This window comes from Syngnathus typhle, linkage group LG1 (genome assembly GCF_033458585.1).
Source record: "Syngnathus typhle isolate RoL2023-S1 ecotype Sweden linkage group LG1, RoL_Styp_1.0, whole genome shotgun sequence".
Lineage (NCBI taxonomy): Eukaryota > Metazoa > Chordata > Actinopteri > Syngnathiformes > Syngnathidae > Syngnathus > Syngnathus typhle.
The window spans coordinates 9743860-9764562 of record NC_083738.1 but is presented as its reverse complement, the minus strand read 5'-3'; the positions used below and the strand labels follow the sequence as shown (position 1 = coordinate 9764562).

Genomic DNA, 20703 nt, shown 5'->3' with positions numbered 1-20703 from the left:
AAAAGGCCGCTAGTCGCTTCATCCACTTAATTAAAGCGAAACTGAGTGAAACCAGTGTGTGAGTCTGTGTGTGTGTGCGTGTGTGTGTGTGTGTGTGTGTGCGTGCGTACATGCATGCATGCGTGCTGCTCACTTTGCACAACATAAATAACCAGAATGACTAGAACTGAAGATAAATATAAATAATCTACAGATTGAAGAAAATGTCACAGTGTATCACATATGTAATAACAGCTAGTGTTTGTCATCTTCCTGTCTGTCAGGTGGAGATGAGGAAAAGGACTTTGACATCCAGAGGAACTCGGGCACCATCTCTATCGCCCGCCGACTGGATGCCGCCCGTCGCTCAAACTACAACCTGACAGTGCAGGTCACCAACGGCCACCACAGCTCCACTGTGCAGGTTGGAACGTGTAAAAAAGACCATTTGTGCGCCTTTGATATCTGTGTCTGTGAAATACGTCAATTTGGTCAGTTCCGATCAGTTGTGCACACAAAAACATAAGCTAGTCTCTGTTTCAGGAAGTGTCCCCCGACTGTCCCCTATTATAATGGTTTGTGTATAAAAGCTTCCTTTCAGTAATGTCCGTCTTGATCTCATTCTGTCTCTTGTGTGAATTATACGGCACTATTTGCCTGGTGGATGGACATGCGATCAACACACCACTTTTCTCCCCAGTGACCGTGTCACATATCCCTCCGCCCAGCAAAGCGGTGCCGCACAACAGCGGTCCACAGCCTTTTTACGAGTGTATAAAGGTGATCAAGTCATCACAAAAATCACAGAAAAAATCCTTTATTAGCCGCATCGGACTATAAACCACAGAGTTCAAAATTTGAGAAAACAGTCGCGGCTTATAGTCCAAAATGTACGGTAATTTGTTTGCTAATAACCTTCAAACTGTTACTAGTTGTGAAGTGTGAGTTCACATACAGTGGTCCTGTCCCAATTTTTGTCTCACAACTCGAAGCAAAAAGTTTAGGTCATGTCATTCGTATCTCAAGGCCCTACTGAAGCAGTTGCGCCGTTAACCACAGTACTCTTTGCGCTGTCGCCCAACACATTCAGGTAGGCTGTTGGCGCAGTGGGTAGGTGTCTGCCAGTTGACTGGAGTTTTCTGTCACTATGTATTTTGCTTAGGTCAGATGCCATCGACGCACAGATGGACTGTTAGTGGGTTAGTGAGTTCACTGCTGAGAGTGCAACTGACGCTTTGGCATCTGTGAAAGTCAGTATTATACAAAAATGTTCCACGCTCACTGCTAAGGGAAAAGTGGATGGTGAAAATCCGCAATTCAAACAAGAATGGACTAAAAATGTGCATTCATTGATTCTCAGACAAGCACTTGACCCGTGTGCTCAATATGCCAGTAGACTATAGATGTGATAAATTTCCAATGTGGATTCTCATTTTGAGACAAAGCGTTGGAACATTGAAAAGACATACACTGCCATTTAAAAGTTTAGGTTCACTTCCAAATATCCATATGTTTAAAATAAAACAACTAAGCGTTATAGAAAATGGATGGATTTTTATGGAAAACACTAAATTGTCTTGGTGACCCCAAACTTTTGAAAGGAAGTGTATCCAAATAAAAACAAGAACATTTAAATTGTCATATCAAGCTGCAAGCAAGCTTCTTGTCACATTGATGGCACAACAACAACAACAAAGCAAAAGGATGTTTAGTTATTTAGAGTGGCATGGAAATGAGGTGAGCTCAAGAGCCATTCTTCTGATTCAGAAAAAGCCCTGCATGACTCAAGTGATGAACACACGTTTCAAAAGTGAGCAAAAAAACGGAAATGACACTTTTAAATTAAGTAATCCTCAATCTTAGGTTCCTCAGCAAACAGACAGAGTGAAGAACTGGCTGTTGATCTATTTAAGCAGCTGTGTGATGGAATACAAAGGCAGTCATGACTACATTATATTTATTCATGAATTTCAATAGCTGTGAATGAGTCCACTAACACCAAGTTGGATTCATTCAGTGAGCTCCGTGCAGTGCATTAAAATATAATAATGCTCACCAGAAATTGTATGTTTGAAAATGTATATAAGTCAAAAGGGGACTTTAGTAGACATACCAAAACGGTAATGACTTTTATTTTAGTGGGTGATTTTATTGTTGTTGTGTTACCATATTATTGTAGGTGGCCTGACCAACGTCAATAAATAGACTTTTTGACTTATACCAAAAAAAAATTAATTCTGGCTCTTAAAGAGTTATATTTCAGGATGGCAAACGTCTGGTGGTTACTGGATGGATGGATGGATGGATGGATGGATGGATGGATGGATGGATGGATGGATGGATGGATGGATGGATGGATGGATGGATGGATGGATGGAAGTTTTTCCCCACTGCATTAAGTGTTCAAACGTTGAGGCTCGAAGAACAATGTGAAGAAAAACTTTACAATAGTTTCAAAAAAGGGATTTTTTTTCATCCATTTGTGTTTTTCTTTCACACTTTTATGCCTGAGCGCTCTTTCACATGAAGAAAGCGAGAGACAAAACAATGACTGATGCAGTGTGTTTGATTTGCACCACTGCTGAGTCAGCATGATAACAAACAGCTTTCTCTGTGATTTATTTTTATCTCCTCTGTATTGGATGTCATTTCCATAACCTGGCTGCTCTTTGCTTCTTTTTTGTTTTTGCTCACCACAGGCCTACATCCGTGTTCTGGACATGAATGAACATCGGCCCGTCTTCTTCAAGACTCTCTATGAGGTGTGTGCTTGTGTGAATACTGTGGAGTATTGGAATTTTTATGTAAATGAAGACTAAAAGAAGCCTTCACTGACTTTAGTCAATATTTCTTAGCATAGATGGAAACCTGGATTGAAAAAAGGGTTTGCATTTGGAATTTAGGGTTGAGGGTGATATTTTATGGTAAAATGAGTGAGTTAGGATTTCAGGTTAGGGGTTAGGCTTTGTGTTTTAGAGTTCGGGTTGATCTTTAATCAGTATAGTTTAGTTTAATCCAGGAGGTTTTGGGTCAGGCTCAGTTTTAGGGTTAGGTTTTGAGGTTATATGGAGGATGAATGGGTTGGAAATAGGGATTTGGGTTTCAGGTTAGGGTACCGAAAAAGTCTACGAAAACCGCAAAACTGAAAGAATTACCGGTAATACTTCAATGTTAGGGTTTATCGCGGTAACGATGGTTCCAACTGAAAACGGTTCAGGGTTCAAAGTGTCACCACGTTATTTCTCTCACTTACTGGTCACCATGTCTGTCAGGTGAGGGTGCCTGAGGACACGCCAGCCTGGAAGGACATCCTACACATAGGGGCACACGATGATGACGCCAACAGCAAGCTGGTCTTCTCAATTCACAACAGCGTGCATCCCAACAGCTACAAACTCTTCCATCTGGATCCCAAGAGCGGTGTCCTGGCCACCACAGACAAACTGGACTACGAGACCATCTTGCAGCACACGCTTGTTGTCATGGTAATGACCACACTGTTACACCGTAGTGTAAATGAGTGGCTTTTTTTTAAGTGCATTGTTATAGATCTTACGCCACAGACTCTCAATAAGGTTGAGATATCGGGATGATGTGTCAAGTCAAGTTGATTTATATAGCCTTTCATCACAAATGAGTCTGAAAGGGCTTCACAGGCCCACAGAACACAAAAATCAACGATATCCCCTGGTCAATAACCCCTTCCGAGCAAAGAAAAATCATGACAAAACCCATTTAGGAGGTAAACAACATTGAGAAGGGTCCACAATTAGAGTGATCTAATTCCAGGATGACCAGGCTGGATGCTGAATGGGCAACATGGATCACTATGATGCTGTACAATGGTAATTAAAACAGTGTGAGAGTCCATTTAATAAAATGAAGCGTCACAGGTACACACCTCCAGGGGAGTGGTCCTCCGCAGCTTTTTTTATTGTTGGACAATGAATTATTATTATTAAGCACACTCACTTGAATTATCACCACCAAGCCCCCTCTCTGAATAGGAGAGAATGGGCTGATGAGAGGAGAAGCGGCAGTAAAACAGACGAAAAGTCGGAATGTCAGGGATTAAGGCAGTGCAAGATTGTGGTTTAGGTAGATGTGAGAGTATAGAAATGAGTCAGGTCGAGAAATAACTTTCTATACAGTGGAGGCTGATTGTTTCAAATCAGTTTCTGTTTGGAAGCACAGTACACTACCTTCCACACGCATACACCTAGTTTTTAGGATTCCTAGGTTCTTAATAGAGTTGATATCATGGTATGGTGGTGGTGGCCACCAGTAGTGTTGGTACTAGGAGGAGGCAACATCTAGTCAGGCGCTCCCCTTGGTCTCTATTCCAAACCAAGATAGCTTTGAGGTCAGCGAATGGAATGCAAATTATTTAAAACTACGGAAATTCTTGAACTAGCAACTATTTTCATTCTGTTTGGGCCATTTTGACACCTTCACTCTAAAGAGGCCAACCATCTCACCCCCTGCTAGGCCTACCCAAAGCATCACTCCCCCAGTCCCTTGCTGAGTCAACCACCAACAACCAGTTAAGCCAAACATCTGCATGTTACTTATAAGCATTTTTTTTTTATACTGCTCCCTTCATACCATGCATTTAACTGACAGGAAACATTCCTGAAAGCACTTTTGTCACTATTGCTCTCTAAGTCACACTCAAAATATTATCAGTATCACCACATGAGATGTTCCTTCCCTCTTAGGTGCGTGACCAGGAGATACCAGTCAAGAGGAATTTTGCCAAAGTGATAGTGCATGTGGAGGACTGCAATGACCATGCACCTGCCTTCCTGCACACGCGCTATGAGGCAGCTGTGTCTAATGTGTCCCCTGTCGGCTACGAGGTGGTGCGTGTCAAGGCCCTGGATGGTGACGCAGGCAGCAATGCCAACATTGCGTACTCCCTGCATTCCGGTGAGCAGCTTTTTTTTTACAATTACACTGTTACCTTGACTTAAGTGTCCCAGTTTCCCAGGTTATTTTTTTTAGTTATAAGCCATTTGTGAGCCAAAATATGAGTTGTGACCAGACACGATCACTCGAGTGAAGTGGGGAAGAAAATGTATTTGGTCAGAAGTGAGAAAAAAATTAATTAATCAAGGTACTTGCAAGTGGGAGAGCTATTTATTGAACGGGATAGAATACAGAAGAATACGAAGTGAGAACACTAGCAAGGAGGCCACAACTCATGCCCAGACGCTCACGTGCAAACTCGCTGATGTCCTCCTGAAGTCACTCACAAGGCTACACCACTTAAAGCCAGCACACACATATTTCAGTGTGAACAATGATTACACAATATGAAACTCGTTTATTGATTTACATTTTCTTCCAATATATTTCATCACATTTTACAATAGATAGCTATTTGTCTTGACTCAAACACAAGAAACAAAAAACATGGTGTTTTAGGAATCTGGAGGAGATGTCATTTCAGTTGAAATGCAAATTAAATATAGGAAAATAATTTGATATCCAAGTAAATTGAGGGCGGCTCGGTGATGCATTGGCTAGCACGTCCGCCTCACAGTTAGGAGGGTGCGGGTTTGATTCCACCTCCGGCCCTCCCTGTATGGAGTTTGCATGTTCTCCCCGCGGGCGCGTGGGTTTTCTCCGGGCACTCCGGTTTCCTCCCACATCCCCCGAAACATGCTTGGTAGGCCGATTGAGCACTCCAATTGGCCCCTAGGTGTGAGTGCGAGTGCAGATGGTTGTTCGTCTCTGTGTGCCCTGCGATTGGCTGGCAATCAGTTCAGGGTGTCCCCCGCCTACTGCCCGATGACTGCTGGGATAGGTTCCGGCACGCCCGTGACCCCCGTGGGGACTAAGCGGTACAGAAAATGGATGGATGCAAGTAAATTGAGTTTAAAGCTTGGTCACAGAAGAAATTACACTCATCGTCAAAGTACCAGGGTATTCTTTTTTCACATCTGAAACGTCCCAATGTTTTTCCGCACTTTCTTCCCCCGGATCCCTACCCCCCCGTCATTGTTCATCAGCCAGTTAAGAGCTCCACTAAAGCCGAGTGCTCAAGGACGCCATTATGAGACCTCAGAGTGTTGTTGGAGTTGTTCTCGATTTCCTCCCCCGGTGATCATTTTATGTTTGGGATTTCCTGGGCTCAAGCCAGCTCTCCGTAGCCGTTTTATTGTTTCATTTGCGCCGTGCACAGAATGTCACGGAACAAATACCGCACAGCTTTGGCAAGGGATTTGTCTCTGATCCCAGAGCACAATGAAAAAAGAAAAGGGCCTACCTGGGTGTGATTTACTATGTGTTAGGCCCAGGACAAAACCTTCATCTACTGCTGAGATTATTCACGCAGCATATTTTACTAAATAAAAAATGAAGAAAAGATTCATGGGAAGCAGGGAGCATAAAGAAAGAGTTGCTTTACTCAAGTGACTTATTATTGTGCATCAATATGGATTGTAAAACTGTTCAATTGTACACTAACAATACACAATTACTCTCCCTGTCTTGCCAACAAGGTTCCAAATTTACATCGACAAGCTAACAAATGGCAATCATTTTAACCTAGATTGTTAGTGGATGTTACAACAGATTTCCCGCATGTAGCCACGGATTTCCTGCGCATTTCATTTAGAAATCAAATCTTCCGTAAGTAGCTAAATGACATTCTGCTCTAACCCCACACTGCGCTTCTTGTGAATAATGTTTCAGTTCTGACATTTAAGTTGGATGACAGTGACATAATGACGTAGTTTGAAACATCGCTGAAATTTTAAAGAGTCCATTGTGAGGGCAAGTCCGATTTTTGGCTTCTTATGAGATTGTTTGTGGATATTTTTAGCTGAAATGAATCAGTAATCAAAGAAAGCGTTCTGAGTAGCAGACAAAACTCAAGCATCAATTATAGCTGTTGACATTCATCCACCAAAATCGAAGTGAATGGATGAGTACTGACATTGTGTTCAGGTTTTAGTATGTCAGTGCAACCTATAGCAACTGTTAATATCCAAAAAGTCATGTAGTATCATTTAATTTTAATCTCAAAGTTGAATGTAGAACCGTGTGACTTTACAATTCGCCACACATCCTTTTCCAGTTGCGCATTCAATAGCTAGTACGTTGCTGCACACTCAATCCCTACAAAATGAGTTTAAAAACCTAAACAAAACATGATCAGCTGAGTTTCCTTTACCTTTGATACTACTTTGGACACCGGGGAAATTTGTGGGGCACACAGAACGGCTACACAGGAAAAATTCCAACTTTGACACATTCTTTTCTTTCCTCTAACAGGCAACATCAACAACATATTCTTCATCGATCAAATCCTGGGCTCCATCAGCGTGTCCAAACCTTTGGACCTGCAGCAGCAGGACCCTTTCCACCTCACGGTGAAGGCCACTGATCAGGGCTTTCCTCAACGCAGCGACATCTGCTCTGTCCACGTTCATGTCCGCATCTCTGACCACACCCCACCAGTCTTCCATGATGATGAATATCTTGCAGAAATCAGCGAGCAGAGTGTTTCAGGGACACCGGTGGTCACCATCTCGGCCTCCAGTCCAGCTGCAATAAGTTACGGTATCGAAAGTGGCAACCAAGACGGAACATTTCACATCAACCGATACACTGGGATGATCACAATACAAAATCATCTGGATTTTGAGACGTGTGCCTCCTACACGCTTAACGTTTTGGCATCCACTAGTTCTGGAGCTGTGTCAAAGACAGCAGTTTACATCTATGTAATCGATGAGAACGATAACACTCCTATTTTTGCACAAAGCGAGTACACCGGACAAATAAGTGAAGCGGAACACATCAATAGCCTTGTGATGTCGGAAGACAACATGCCTTTGGTTGTCCAGGCTTCGGATGAGGACCAAGATGCGAATGCACTACTTGTCTATGAGATCTTAGAAGAGGAGGCCGGAAAAGTGTTCAAGATCGACAGTAGCACAGGTGCAATCTCACTAGTGGCGCTGATAGACTTTGAACGTGAGGCTGAGTATCACTTCAGCGTGCAGGCGAAAGATTCTGGGAAACCATCACTGTACGCTACCCAACCTGTCAAGGTTACTGTGCGTGTCCTGGACGTAAATGATGTCCCGCCACGGTTCTCTGCCACTGTATATGAGTCGTCCATCATCTTTCCGCCGGTCACAGGCACGGAGGTAACAAGGGTGGTGGCTCACGATGCAGACTCTGCAGTCTCATACAGCATTGACAAAGGACATCTCCAAGATGTCTTTTCTATTCATTCCGCCACTGGAGTCATCACGGTGAGCAACGTCTTGAAGTTTAAGCCATTTTACCAATTAGTAGTTAGCTCCTCAGATGGGCTTCACAGAGACTCTGCCATTGTGAGGGTGAATGTCACTAATGTCACAGATAGTGGTCTAAACTTTGAGCAAAACACCTATTCAGTGAGCGTTTCAGAGAACCTGAACAGCGTGAAAATGTTAGCAGCGCTCAAACCAACAGGATGTTACCTAAACGAGCCTCTCTCGTATTCTCTCTTGAACCCCGTGGGGAGGTTTGCAATCTCCCGGACATCCGGTGTCATGGAGACCACGGGCGTGCCCTTTGACCGCGAGGACACAGACGTCTACAATGTAGTGGTGATGTTACAAGATACAAGAACTCCATCGAGGACAGCCACCGCTCAGGTGAAAGTCTTTATCGACGATGTCAACGACAACCCACCTCTGTTCCTCAACCTCCCGTTCTCAATGACGATACCTGAAGATGTAGAACCGGGAGATGTTGTGTACCAGGCCATTGCCATTGACAGAGATCTGGGTGAGAACGGATCCATTGTGTACTCTCTGGAGGAGGATTATGAGCTCTTCAGGATAGATCGAAATATGGGAGATGTTTGCCTTCAGAGGCCTTTTGATTTTGACACCCTAAGCAAATATGTCTTGACGATCCAGGCAATGGATGAGGGGGATCCCGGTCACATGACACAGGCACAGCTCAGTATTCAAGTGAGGAACCGGTCTAACCCAATTTTCCAAACACTTTTATATCCTCTGAAAGTCCCAGAAAGTGTCCCCCCCTTCACTACCATCTTGCACGTGCAGGCCAGGAATCCTGAAGGCTATCGCCTGACTTACAACCTAGTGGAGGAAAATGCTTCCAAGCACTTTCATATTGACTTCAAGACGGGTGTGTTGTCAGTCACTACCCCGTTAGACTATGAGAGCCAGACCCTACATGTGTTTACTGTGCGAGCCACAGATTCTGTGAGTGGAGCATTTTCAGAGGCATCTATTGAGGTGGAGGTTGATGATGTGAACGATAACGCCCCCTTTTTCTCCCAGCAAATATACACTGCCAACATTGCGGAGGGGCTTCCTATTGGCTCCTCAGTACTTCAGCTTTCTGCCTTCGACTTGGACTCTGGCAGAAATAAAGATCTGACATTTCACATGGCGAGAACAGAAGGCAACAAAACCAATTTCTTCGACATAGGCCAACAAAGTGGATTGATTTTCTTAAAGCAAGTTCTGGACTATGAAAGCGTGAATCACTTCCAGTTGAAAATTCACGTGGTTGACAATGGAAGCATCGCCCTCAGTGGTGAGGCTGTTGTCTTGGTTAATGTCACTGATGTCAATGACAATCCCCCAGACTTTGTCAGCTCTCATTTCCAAGCCTCGTTGGACGAATCTGCAAAGTGTGGCCTCATTGTAATAAAAATTCAAGCGTCCGATCCAGATGTCGCAGACACCAACAACCTCAAGTACAAAATCCTTTCAGGCAATGAAGACCACTACTTCAACATTAATGAAACCTCTGGGATCATCTCTTTTGCTAACATCTGCAAGAGGAACCTGGATCCGTACTACAACCTGACAGTGGCAGTGTCAGATGGCGTGTTCCAGAAAAGTGCGCCGGTCAACATTGACATGATCAATAGCAACAGACACAGCCCATACTTTCGACAGAGCACGTATGAAGCGGAACTTACTGAAAATGCAGAGGCAGGAACCCGTGTGATCCGCCTTGCCGCCATTGACCCAGATGATGGGCCTTACGGCAGTGTGGACTACACCATCATAAACAAGCTGGCGGATGAGAAGTTCGCCATTAACGCAAACGGTCAGATTGTCACCACACAACCGCTAGATAGAGAAAACCCTGACCAGAGGGTAATCGCCATCAAAGTGATGGCAAAAGATGGTGGCGGTAAAGTGGCCTTTTGCACAGTCAAGATCATACTGGCGGATGACAACGACAATGTTCCACAGTTCAAAGCATCCGAGTACCAGGTTGCTATTCAGTCGACCGTCAACAAAGGATCCCCTGTCATTCAAATTATGGCATATGATGCAGACGATGGTAAAAACGCCGACATCACCTACACCGTAGATGAAGGTGAAGGGGCCACAGAGGATGTGATTGAGATCAACCCATTCACTGGTGTCGTGAGCGTCAAAGAAAGCTTGCTCAGCATGGAGAATAGGATCTTCAACTTCAAGGTAAAGGCTCGCGACGGCAGCTTCCCGTTCTACAACTCCACCGTCCCTGTGCGAGTCAAAGTGCTCCCTCCGGAAATTCCTCTGCCAAAGTTTGTTGAGCCTCTATACACCTTCTCAGCTGCTGAGGACACACCTGTTGGGACCGAGATTGGCTCGGTGAAAGCTGACTCAAACATGCCGCTCATTTACAGCCTGGTTGATGGTAACACAGTGGAGAGCAACAGAGAGAAAGTGTTCAGCTTGGACAAAGAAAGTGGAACGTTGCTACTGGAGAAGACCATAGACCACGAGAGGACCAAGTGGTATCAAATTGACGTGTTGGCTCAGGCCAATCACAATGGAACGGACGTGGCCTCAATGGTGTCGGTCAGTATCCAGGTACGGGACGTCAATGACAACCAACCAGTCTTTGACGCCAACCCATACAAAGCCTACCTGGCAGAGAACATGCCCATTGGAACCACTATCATTCAGGTGACTGCCAATGACCCGGACACGGACACCAATGGTCTGGTCACCTACAGCCTGGAGTCACTACCTGATGATGACACCAACGCCACTGACCTGTTCTCCATCGACGGCGATACTGGCTGGATTGTGACTGTGCGAGAGGCTGACTGTGAGGCATCCAGGCTGCACCGCTTCCACGTGCTGGCCACTGACCATGGCGGCGATGCCAAGCTATCATCCAGCGTCCTGGTGGAAGTAACAGTGGCAGATGAAAATGACAGCCCTCCGGCGTTCACTGAGGATGCTTACCATGGCTCGGTGGCAGAGAACAGTTGCCCTGGCGAAGTTATTGTCTCCATGACGACCACCGACGCAGACGTGTCGCTGGAGAACCGTCTGGTGACGTGCTATATCACAGGTGCTTATTTATTGTAAACTTTCACAACTCACCTGGGTTATAATGATTTGTGTATTTTATTATAGTTATTTTTCATAATTTATTTCATATTATAGTCATATTCTTGTGTGTTTTATTATACTTAGTTTTAATTTCATCTTGACTGTTGCTGTCTAAATTCAGGCAATTTGAATTCGTCTTTAAAGCGGATTTTTTTTCAAACACACACGTATATGAAAACATGCCAGAAATGCAGGAGGTTTAAGACATCTGGTCCAGCTCCGACCTTACGAAGGTGCCACCATGTTCCCACCACAGGAAACTAAAATGTTTGCCATTTGTATGAGTTTGTCTATGAAGGGCCCTGGTAAAATGGCTCTTCAAACCAAAAAAATAGCAGACATGGCCTCTTGAAACTTGTGGGTATGCTCATAATAAATATGCATACCAAATTTCATGTTGCTAAGTCAAACTGGGTTTGAGTCTATAATTTAAAAAAAATAGCAATTTTACCCCGTATGATGGTGGAATGACCAAATGAGAAAACAAGCCCAAAAGCACAAAATAAATGCAGAAACTTCAATGCAAATGTATCAAATGCACAACAAGACTAAGCAAAAAAGAATCCAATAAAGAGAAACTGCTTGACTTAAGACTTTAATGTTCCGAGAAGCAAGACTGTAACTATTAACCGCAACTAAGGGCAGTTCTCTTTAATTGAGCAGCAATGGGGAACACGTTTAGATAAATAAATAATATCAGCCATTCAATAAAGTCTGCAGAGCAGCAAACAGCTTCCAAATTATGAATGCCAAGTACAGTATGTATTTCCTACATTAATGCAGTAATCCTCCTAAAGGAAAGTGGAATGCGTAGGGTGGAAATTAATCCCTTCTCACACAGTGCAATGATATTTAAGTAACATTATTTAGTGAGCATTGTGTGTAAAATTGCAAACACTGTAACATTAATATTAATATAATGGCTTCTCTTGGCAATAATTAAAAGGGAAGTCTGTCAGGTCTAAGTACCATAAGACATTATTTTATACACTGAAAGAAGAGGAGAAGACAACCGGTATTCCTTTTGCTCGCGAGGAGAATTACGTAGAAGGCCCAGTTACAGTCCTCCACCAATTCTGGACTCTTCCCCTATCTCCTCTTTTTATTTTGGGTTGCCCTGGTTACAAGAGGCGTTGCTACACTAAAGGGAGGGGAGATGTGGCTGTAGCAACGCTGATTAGCTAACTAAAAAATGTTGTGTGGTGCGAGGCCTTGGGTGATTTGTGACCCCAGCAATGCAGTGTCAACAGTTGGTTGGCCGCCTCGTCCTAGGCTCCGATCTTCAAACGTGCTGGGTGCCGTGTTCCTGTAAAAGAACGCTCTAGACTTTCTTGCTAAGTATCACACAATAATAATAATGAGTAAATAATCAGATACCTCTCGTGCCAACACTCCAACAAACGTTAAGTAGATGTGAGATAACTTGCATGAAGTCTACTTAAACAAACATTGAGTAAATCTGGGATAACTTAAAAACTGTCCCGGTCAACAACAATTTATGAATAGAAACTACAAGGTATAAAAGAGAAAGAACTTCTCTTGAACTAAACAAAGAACAAAGGTGTTCTGTTCATAACTAGTGAGTGCCTCTCACAGATAAGAAAAGGAAGGGAGTCTAAGAACTCCCCAGAGCTAGGCAGATATGTTGGCTTGAGCGAACATATGAGGCCTCCGGTTCAGGCCGACCAGCGCTCCTGCAAAAACAATTATTTCAACAAAGTCAACCCTAAAATTCTCTTTACAATATGCTGTATGTGCCCCAGGTAGTCTAAACACAGCATTCTGATTAATATTGTGCTTGTGGAATTTGAGCTAAGTAGCAAACTTCACCCGTTTTTATCCATCTCAGGATGCACCACTTGCTGTCTACTAAAAATGACATTGCAGTTGCCAAATGTCAGGTCACAACCAATCATGGATCCTCTTCAGAAAACGAGGGAGCCGTGTTTGGTTGTGACCTGCTGAGTGTGATGTCATTTTCAATTTAGTTCACACTGTGTTTTGACTAGTTGGGCTGCACAAAACATATTACAAAGAAAATTTTGGGGTTGACTTTCCCCTTTAATGCTGAATAATTATTGAAATATAAAAATGAACAAAACCATTAGAAATATAGTACTTGACAAAGCATGCTCTCACATCGTGGTGTAACAGGTTTCTTTATTGTTGGCCACAGATGGCGACCCACTGGGCCAGTTTGCTGTGATTCATCAGGACGAGGGTGAATGGGGTTTGATCACCAAAGAGTCGCTGGACCGTGAGGCCAACGCCGCCTATGCGCTCACAATCACGGCCACGGACGGAAAGTTCCAGACGCCCATCAACGTGCATGTGGACGTACTTGACGATAATGACAACACACCGCAATGCCAACAGGTTAAAATATACACACATATTGTTACCATTCTTCACTGTCAGGGTTAGAATGTTTTGGGAATTTTAATGAATATTCTCCCCGGGCCCGCGTGGGTTTTCTCCGGGCACTCCGTTTTCCTCCCACATCCCAAAAATGCTTGGTAGGCCGATTGAAGACTCCAAATTGTCCCTAGGTGTGTGTGCGAGTGCAAATGGTTGTTTGTCTCTGTGTGCCCTGCGATTGGCTGGCAACCGGTTCAGGGTGTCCCCCGCCTACTGCCCGATGATGGCTGGGATAGGCTCCAGCACGCCCGCGACCCCCGTGGGGACTAAGCGGTTCAGAAAATGGATGGATGGATTTTTTTTATGTGTGCTTTGTGATTGGTTGCAACGCTTGAGAGGATAAAAGTGATTCAGATCGATATTTGTATCACGATTTGTCTCGTATGTGCTGGATTGTGACAAACTAGCAGTGTAACTATGTACCGTATTTTCCGCACTATAAGGCGCACCGGATTATAAGGCGAACCATCAATGAATGACCCATTTTAAAACTCTGTCCATATAAGGCGCATAGAATAAATAACTCAACGTTGCTCAAGCGTTAATGCAATCACAATATAGTAACACTCAAAATAGTGAAGACAATAACAATATATCTATAACTCAACGTTGCTCAAACGTTAATATCACACAACACACAAAATAAACACGTAATGCTTACTTTAATAAATTAGTCCTCATCCACGAATCTATATTGGTTCATACGGAAGGCGCACCGGATTATAAGGCGCACTGTTGGCTTTTGAGAAAATTGGAGGTTTTTAGGTGCGCCTTATTGTGCGGAAAATACGGTACTATTACATTTTAGGATGCTGCATCACATTTGCTAACCCTTATGTTGTGTGTTTTTAGCTGGTGTATTCAGAGGCTATCATGGAGAATTCTCCATCCAGCATGTTTGTGCTGAAAGTGTTAGCTTTGGATGCAGATGAGGGCCTGAATGCTTTGATCTCCTTTAGCCTGCATGGTCCTGATGCAGACCAGTTTCACCTAGACCACGTCACTGGTATGTACCCACACACACACTAGACAAAGTTATTTAGTAAGTCCAAGGTTAAAGGTGTGGTTAGCCTTGTTTTATGTTTAGCCGGTACGTCAAGCAAGGCAGTGTATTTTATTACCTACGTATTGTACTTTATTAGCTAGTCTTAAACTGACATATTATATGTAAAGTACTTGGGTGCATTTTTTTTTCCAATTTCGCAACTGGGCCTCTCTGTTCGAAGGGGCCTAGTGCGCTTTACTTGCCTGGATTTAAACGAAACATATAGTATTTAATGGAAGACATCTTTCCCCACTAGGCGAACTGTTCACCTTGGCTGCGCTGGACCGTGAGTTATTGTCAGAGTATAAGATGGTGGGGCGCGCGACAGACGGCGGCGGGCTGTCTTGCCAAGTGGACATTTTGCTAACAGTCCAGGACATGAATGACAACGCTCCACACTTCTCGTCCAGCCATTACCATGTTAGTGTGTACGACAACACTACCAGGAGCACACCCGTTGCAGCTGTATACGCCCAGGACAAAGACACAGGTACCACAGGCAAAGATTTCAACAGATGTATCCATTCTGGGATAAATTGAAATTCCAATGCAATTTGTTATCTCTCATGGTGTTTTTTGTTTTGCAATTTGGTAATATATTGATATGATGAAAAAAAACTGCAATATAGAATACACTATTGCATCAGGTATCGCTTCTTTGGCTGGCCCGCAAATGATCAGAATCCTGATATGTATCATTTATCTATTATACACTTATCAATAATATATCCATCCATCCATTTTCTATACTGTTTGTCCCCACGGGGGTCACGGGCGTGCTGCAACCTATCCCAGCAGTCATCGGGCAGTAGGCGGGGGACACCCTGAACCGGTTGCCAGCCAATCGCAGGGCACACGGAGACGAACAACCATCCCCACTCGCACTCGCACTCACACCTAGGTGCAATTTGCTCATTGACGCACCTTTGCGATTGGCCTAAGCCACCCTCCAATGTCTGCTTTAAACCAAAATTGCACACTATGGTTGTAAAGTTCTCACTAAATCTGGTACATTTGTTTCCTGTAGGGCTAAACTCAGAGGTGCGGTATTCCCTGCTGGCAAACGATGATGGTTACTTCTCTCTGGACGAGTTTTCTGGCATACTGCGTCTGGAGCGGGTGCTCGGCCCTGACACGCCGGCGCGCTTTCAACTAAAAGTGAAGGCATCAGACGGCGGCCTGCCTCGCCCGCTCCACTCCATCGCTGCGCTCACGGTGGATGTAGTGTCTCTGAATGACTACCGGCCCATCTTCTCCAGTGCCGAATACCTGGCCCAGGTCCCCGAGTCACTGTCCGTTGGCTCGCGGGTGATTAGCGTCTCGGCCCTCGACGGGGACACCTCAGTGGTGTACCGCATCGCATCTGGGAACGAGGACGGCCACTTCTTGTTGGACCCCAAAACAGGTACTATTATTTTGAGATATTTTGGGTGCTGATGTCTTATGCAGACGCCATTGTAAATATGTCTTCAAATTCATTAAGCATCACGTTTTACACATAAATAATTGGTAAGGTTGAATTATACTGGCAATTTGAAGTTGTTTGAAAATTCAGGCCATGCAGCCAGTTTCCCTTAGCAACATGAAAGTTGTTAGGCATGTCTTATCATGAGTAGAGTATGCTAAGAAAAAAAAGAAGTTCGCTACTTTGGTTCAAAGCGGGCATACTTAGTTCTATTGGCACAGTTGCGATGACCATGAACCAAAAAAAAAAAAGAATTAGGTAGGCATGTCTCTCCCACAAAAACGTCTCATGAGGCCATGCAGTAAAATGCCTAAAAAACACGCAGGTTGGGTTTAATCTTGCAACTGTTCTTTGAGTCCCTGAAGATAGTTTCAGATAGTAGTATGAAAATTTTTCAGCATATCTATTAGAATGAGTAGATTCACCCAAAAAGGTAAAAACTCAATTTTTGAGTCAGTTGCATCCAACCTAATGTGCTTTGGGGGCTCCCAAAGCCACTTTTAATTGGTAAATTCGGTTGGTATGTCTATCATACACTCAGAAAAACAGACAGAAAGACATCAAGTGCAAAAGGGCACACGTGAAGTCTGTCATTTTGGTTTGAAGTGATCATTTTAAAGTCAATTTGGTCATTTCCAGGCATCGTTTCAGTACTAACCGCTCTTAAAAATGTCGGATTGATGCTATCCACCTTATTTCTACGCCCCATGAGCCTTTGTGTGAAACTCGAGAAGCGATGAGTGATGTTACTTCCTCTGTGATGAATCTGAAAAGCGTGTCAATACCTACAAGGTAATAAGGTTGGTCGCATTTTGTTAAAAAACGGCGGACAGTCTTAATTCGCTTCAAGCAGATGTATCTGTCTGCAGCCAAACTTCCCACTGCATGGTACATGACATGAACAGTTCTTGTAAACAAGCTTCAGGAACAAGGTTGAACATTTTGAACGTAATAGTAGAAAGATGGACGGCACAAAAATGTTGTTTGGGGAGAAAAAACATCTTTCTGACATGAGTTCTTTGGTGAACAGTAAAGTTGCCTGTTTTCGGAGCCAAGCTGCTGCAAGGCAGAAAAACAAGTAATTCACGCCAGAATCCAATTTATCCCCCAAAGGCAGCCGCGGGTTGCGTCTGCTCTCATGTTTAGGCTCATTGATTTATTCTAATAAGTCAGTGTGTAATATTTATTGATATGCTACTGTTAAGTTCTAATGTGCAACATAGCCTACAGCAGTGATTACAATCAGGTTTTTTAAACAACCGTTTTATTTTGATTTTCTAACGTTAACTTTGATAAATGATTGCATAATGTTGCTCTTCTTTTGAAGTGTGGCAAAAGAAGACAAAGAAAAATTGAAACACTTAAGTCACATACACGCGTGTAGTGCTTTGCTTCTAAGTCTTTGAATTCAGGGTTTGAAGCCAGTTTCTCTTGGGAACATAAATTGGGTAGGCATCGTGCGTATCATGACAAGACCCACAAAAACGTCTCTGGAAACCATGCCCAAGATTATAGAGGAGACGTTTTGGTTTAAAACTCAAATGTTACATTTAATTAGCCTCGTTGCGTCCAATCACATTTAAAATAAATAAATCAAAACCAATAAGAAATAAGACACCAGTTTCATTCAGCAATGGGGATTTGATGATTATGTCATGATTAGACATACTACCAAATAAAATCTCAATGAGCTATGCCTGAAAAGATACACAATTGTGTCCATTTTAGCCTCAGACGGCTTATTCTATTTTGCCTCGACGCACGCACGCACACACGCACACACACACACACACCAAAGCCATTTTCCATTCTCAAGTTTGGTTAGCAAGTCACGAATGAGAAGACCCAGAAAAATTCTCGAAAAGCTCTGGCTAAAAAGACAGGAAGTCTGCCATGTTGTTTTGAAAGTCTATTTCATGGGTCATTTTTATTGATTTGTGCCAGTTAGAAGTAAAAGAAAATGATAATTCAACCCCTAAACCAAATTTTGCATAGCAACAATTTCTTTGACATGTTCATCATGAGTACACTTACAAAAAGGAAGCCATGCCTGAAAAGACATTAAGTCTGCCAGTTTGGTTTGAAGCAGCAGTGTCCATTTTGCCAGTTTGGCTGTGAATTTAGAAATACTCTGGAGAGAAAGTAAAGTGATTGGACAGGAGCAAGAACTATGATAACAAAGTCACCGGTGTCCCAATGACTTTTAAGATATTAGTATCAAGAAAGGAATGAAGCGGGATAACTGGATGATGAAATGGGGGGAAAGCAGGTGGAGCTCTCCTGAAATTTTAGGCTCAAAATTGGCAGGGAATGTGATCAGTCTTCTTTGGGAAAGGAGAGTTGAAATCCACTACTACTGTGGGTAAAGCATGGTGGTGACGTTTACTGCACTCCATAAAACAAGAAACACTACTAAGTTACCTCAACAAAGTCAGAACTTGACAAAACTATTGAACTCAAAGTAGCATAAATATAATTATATATAAATGTGTTTTTTTTTTCATTAAAATCCAACAATGCTTCTCTGACATTATGAAGCATTCATGGTCCAAATGTTGGTTTATTGTTTATGTTGTTGTCTTGCTGCATCTGTATTCGTGCCTCGAATCAATCAAAAGTCCTTCTCTGGTCCTAGAACTAAATGTTTTATTGTTTTGAACTTCAACTCATCGTGGACTTTGAGTCAAGCTTTGAGTTTGGTGTTTGGACCCGATGCCCTTCGGAAGATTTCTTACGTTTGCTCTCGAAAAAATCTTTAAAAGTCAGCCAGCCTCATCGATCACCACTCTACGCTCTTGCACCCATTATCTGGGGGCAAGCATCAAGTTTGGAAAGTGCAGATGCAGCGATAAGAAGTTTGAGCACCAGGAATAAAACTAAGCATTGGTGGGAATCTCAATGACTTTTGGCGAGAAAACCGTCAGATATTTATTTATGAGATCATATACAAGAAGAGCAAGATGTTCATCTGACTGAACTCAACAAAGTTCAACCTCGGGGAGGAGGAGGAGGAAGGTTTTTGATTGATTGTCAAATGTCTTAATACAATGTGGCGACATGAATGCAGTGAGCTTGTTCTGATGCTAAGTTTTTGTTGTCGTAACCACGGCAATCAAGTGGTTAAAATCAAAAACACAAACCAGGGTATATCTTATGGATGGGCCCATTTTTTTTTTCAATGACCCCATTATAAATGTAAGATCAATTGAACACATCTAAAATCAGGAACAATTAAAGAGGTGCCTATTTTCGAGAGAAAACATTTGTAAGCTTATGACTATAATGATTCATTTTTAAAAGTTATAATTATATGAGAGTACAAATTTATTTAATCAAGATTTTATTCATCTTTGCAAAAACAAAGATTGTATTTGTTGAAATAAAAAGGCCCATGAGATGCAGGTGTCATATATCAATATGATGGCTCCTCTCAAGCATCATTCATAACTGCCACTTTGCTCAATAGAAATAAAAAGGAAAGCGAAAAATGATCCACAAAGTTAGGAAAATGTCCACAATATGCATAGCGCAACTCATGCCTAATGAATTGACCATCGGCACGTTACTTCACTACATTTTTCTCTCATCGTCAACTTGCAAATGGAGAGAGCGCGTGTGACGCTTCCTGCACAAATTTAATAATTCCACATTGCAATATGAAAAACAACCCTCTGTGCATCCCGCAGAGACCGGCATGTAAACAATAACAGGCTACACCATTTTACATAAAATAATTGTGTAATGCCCTCAAGGAACAAAAGGGGAGCGGTGTATAATATGATTTGATTCTTTAAGTGGCAAGCACTTTTCACACTTCTTCCATTTCAATGCTTGAAGTTGTATAGCAAGTCTTTATTAAAGCTCAAACCTGCTTCTCTCATTAACCAACATTGAGAGGTGTGCCTTTACTGTTATTTAAAGGAATTTCATCAATTTCCTATATTGCTTCTCCTCATAAGGTTTGTGGGTAAACTGGAGCATTATCTAGTTGACTGTGGGCGAGAATCAGGCTATACCCTGGACTGCTTGCTAATCAATTACAGATCTATAGATAATTTAGTGTCTTCAATCATCATAATACGCACTTAGAATGTTTGAGGAAGGCCTTTTTTGAGGAAGGCCTTGTTAACCACAACTCACTGTGCTGCATAAAAGTGTGTGTATGCATGTGTGTTTAATAAAACAGCATGCGCAAACAGCTTCTGTGCCGCCGTGCAACAACAACACAAATCTGTGCGGCAAATGCAATTGTTTTATCTAGGGGGAAACTGATGGGTGTTAATAAGAGCGAGAAACCTCCTTGAGAGGAATAGACATAGGCGAAGAAATAAGCAGAAAACCAAGAAGGAAAAAAAATAGAAACAAGCACAAATAATTTGAATATTTTATAAGGACAGGAGCAACGGGAGGCC

General features: G+C 42.8%; 1 protein-coding gene across 2 annotated transcripts in view; it reads left to right on the top strand.

The window, feature by feature from the left end:
* The window catches only part of fat2 (FAT atypical cadherin 2), a 74297-nt gene that overhangs the window by 24575 nt on the left and 29019 nt on the right, over positions 1-20703 (top strand). For both annotated transcript variants that reach the window (XM_061292125.1, XM_061292048.1), the window contains exons 7-15: positions 264-403; positions 2679-2741; positions 3252-3464; positions 4698-4908; positions 7261-11322; positions 13540-13739; positions 14634-14787; positions 15083-15316; positions 15854-16231. In XM_061292125.1, the coding sequence (XP_061148109.1) occupies positions 264-403; positions 2679-2741; positions 3252-3464; positions 4698-4908; positions 7261-11322; positions 13540-13739; positions 14634-14787; positions 15083-15316; positions 15854-16231 (5655 nt within the window). The remainder of the gene's footprint in view (positions 1-263; positions 404-2678; positions 2742-3251; positions 3465-4697; positions 4909-7260; positions 11323-13539; positions 13740-14633; positions 14788-15082; positions 15317-15853; positions 16232-20703) is intronic.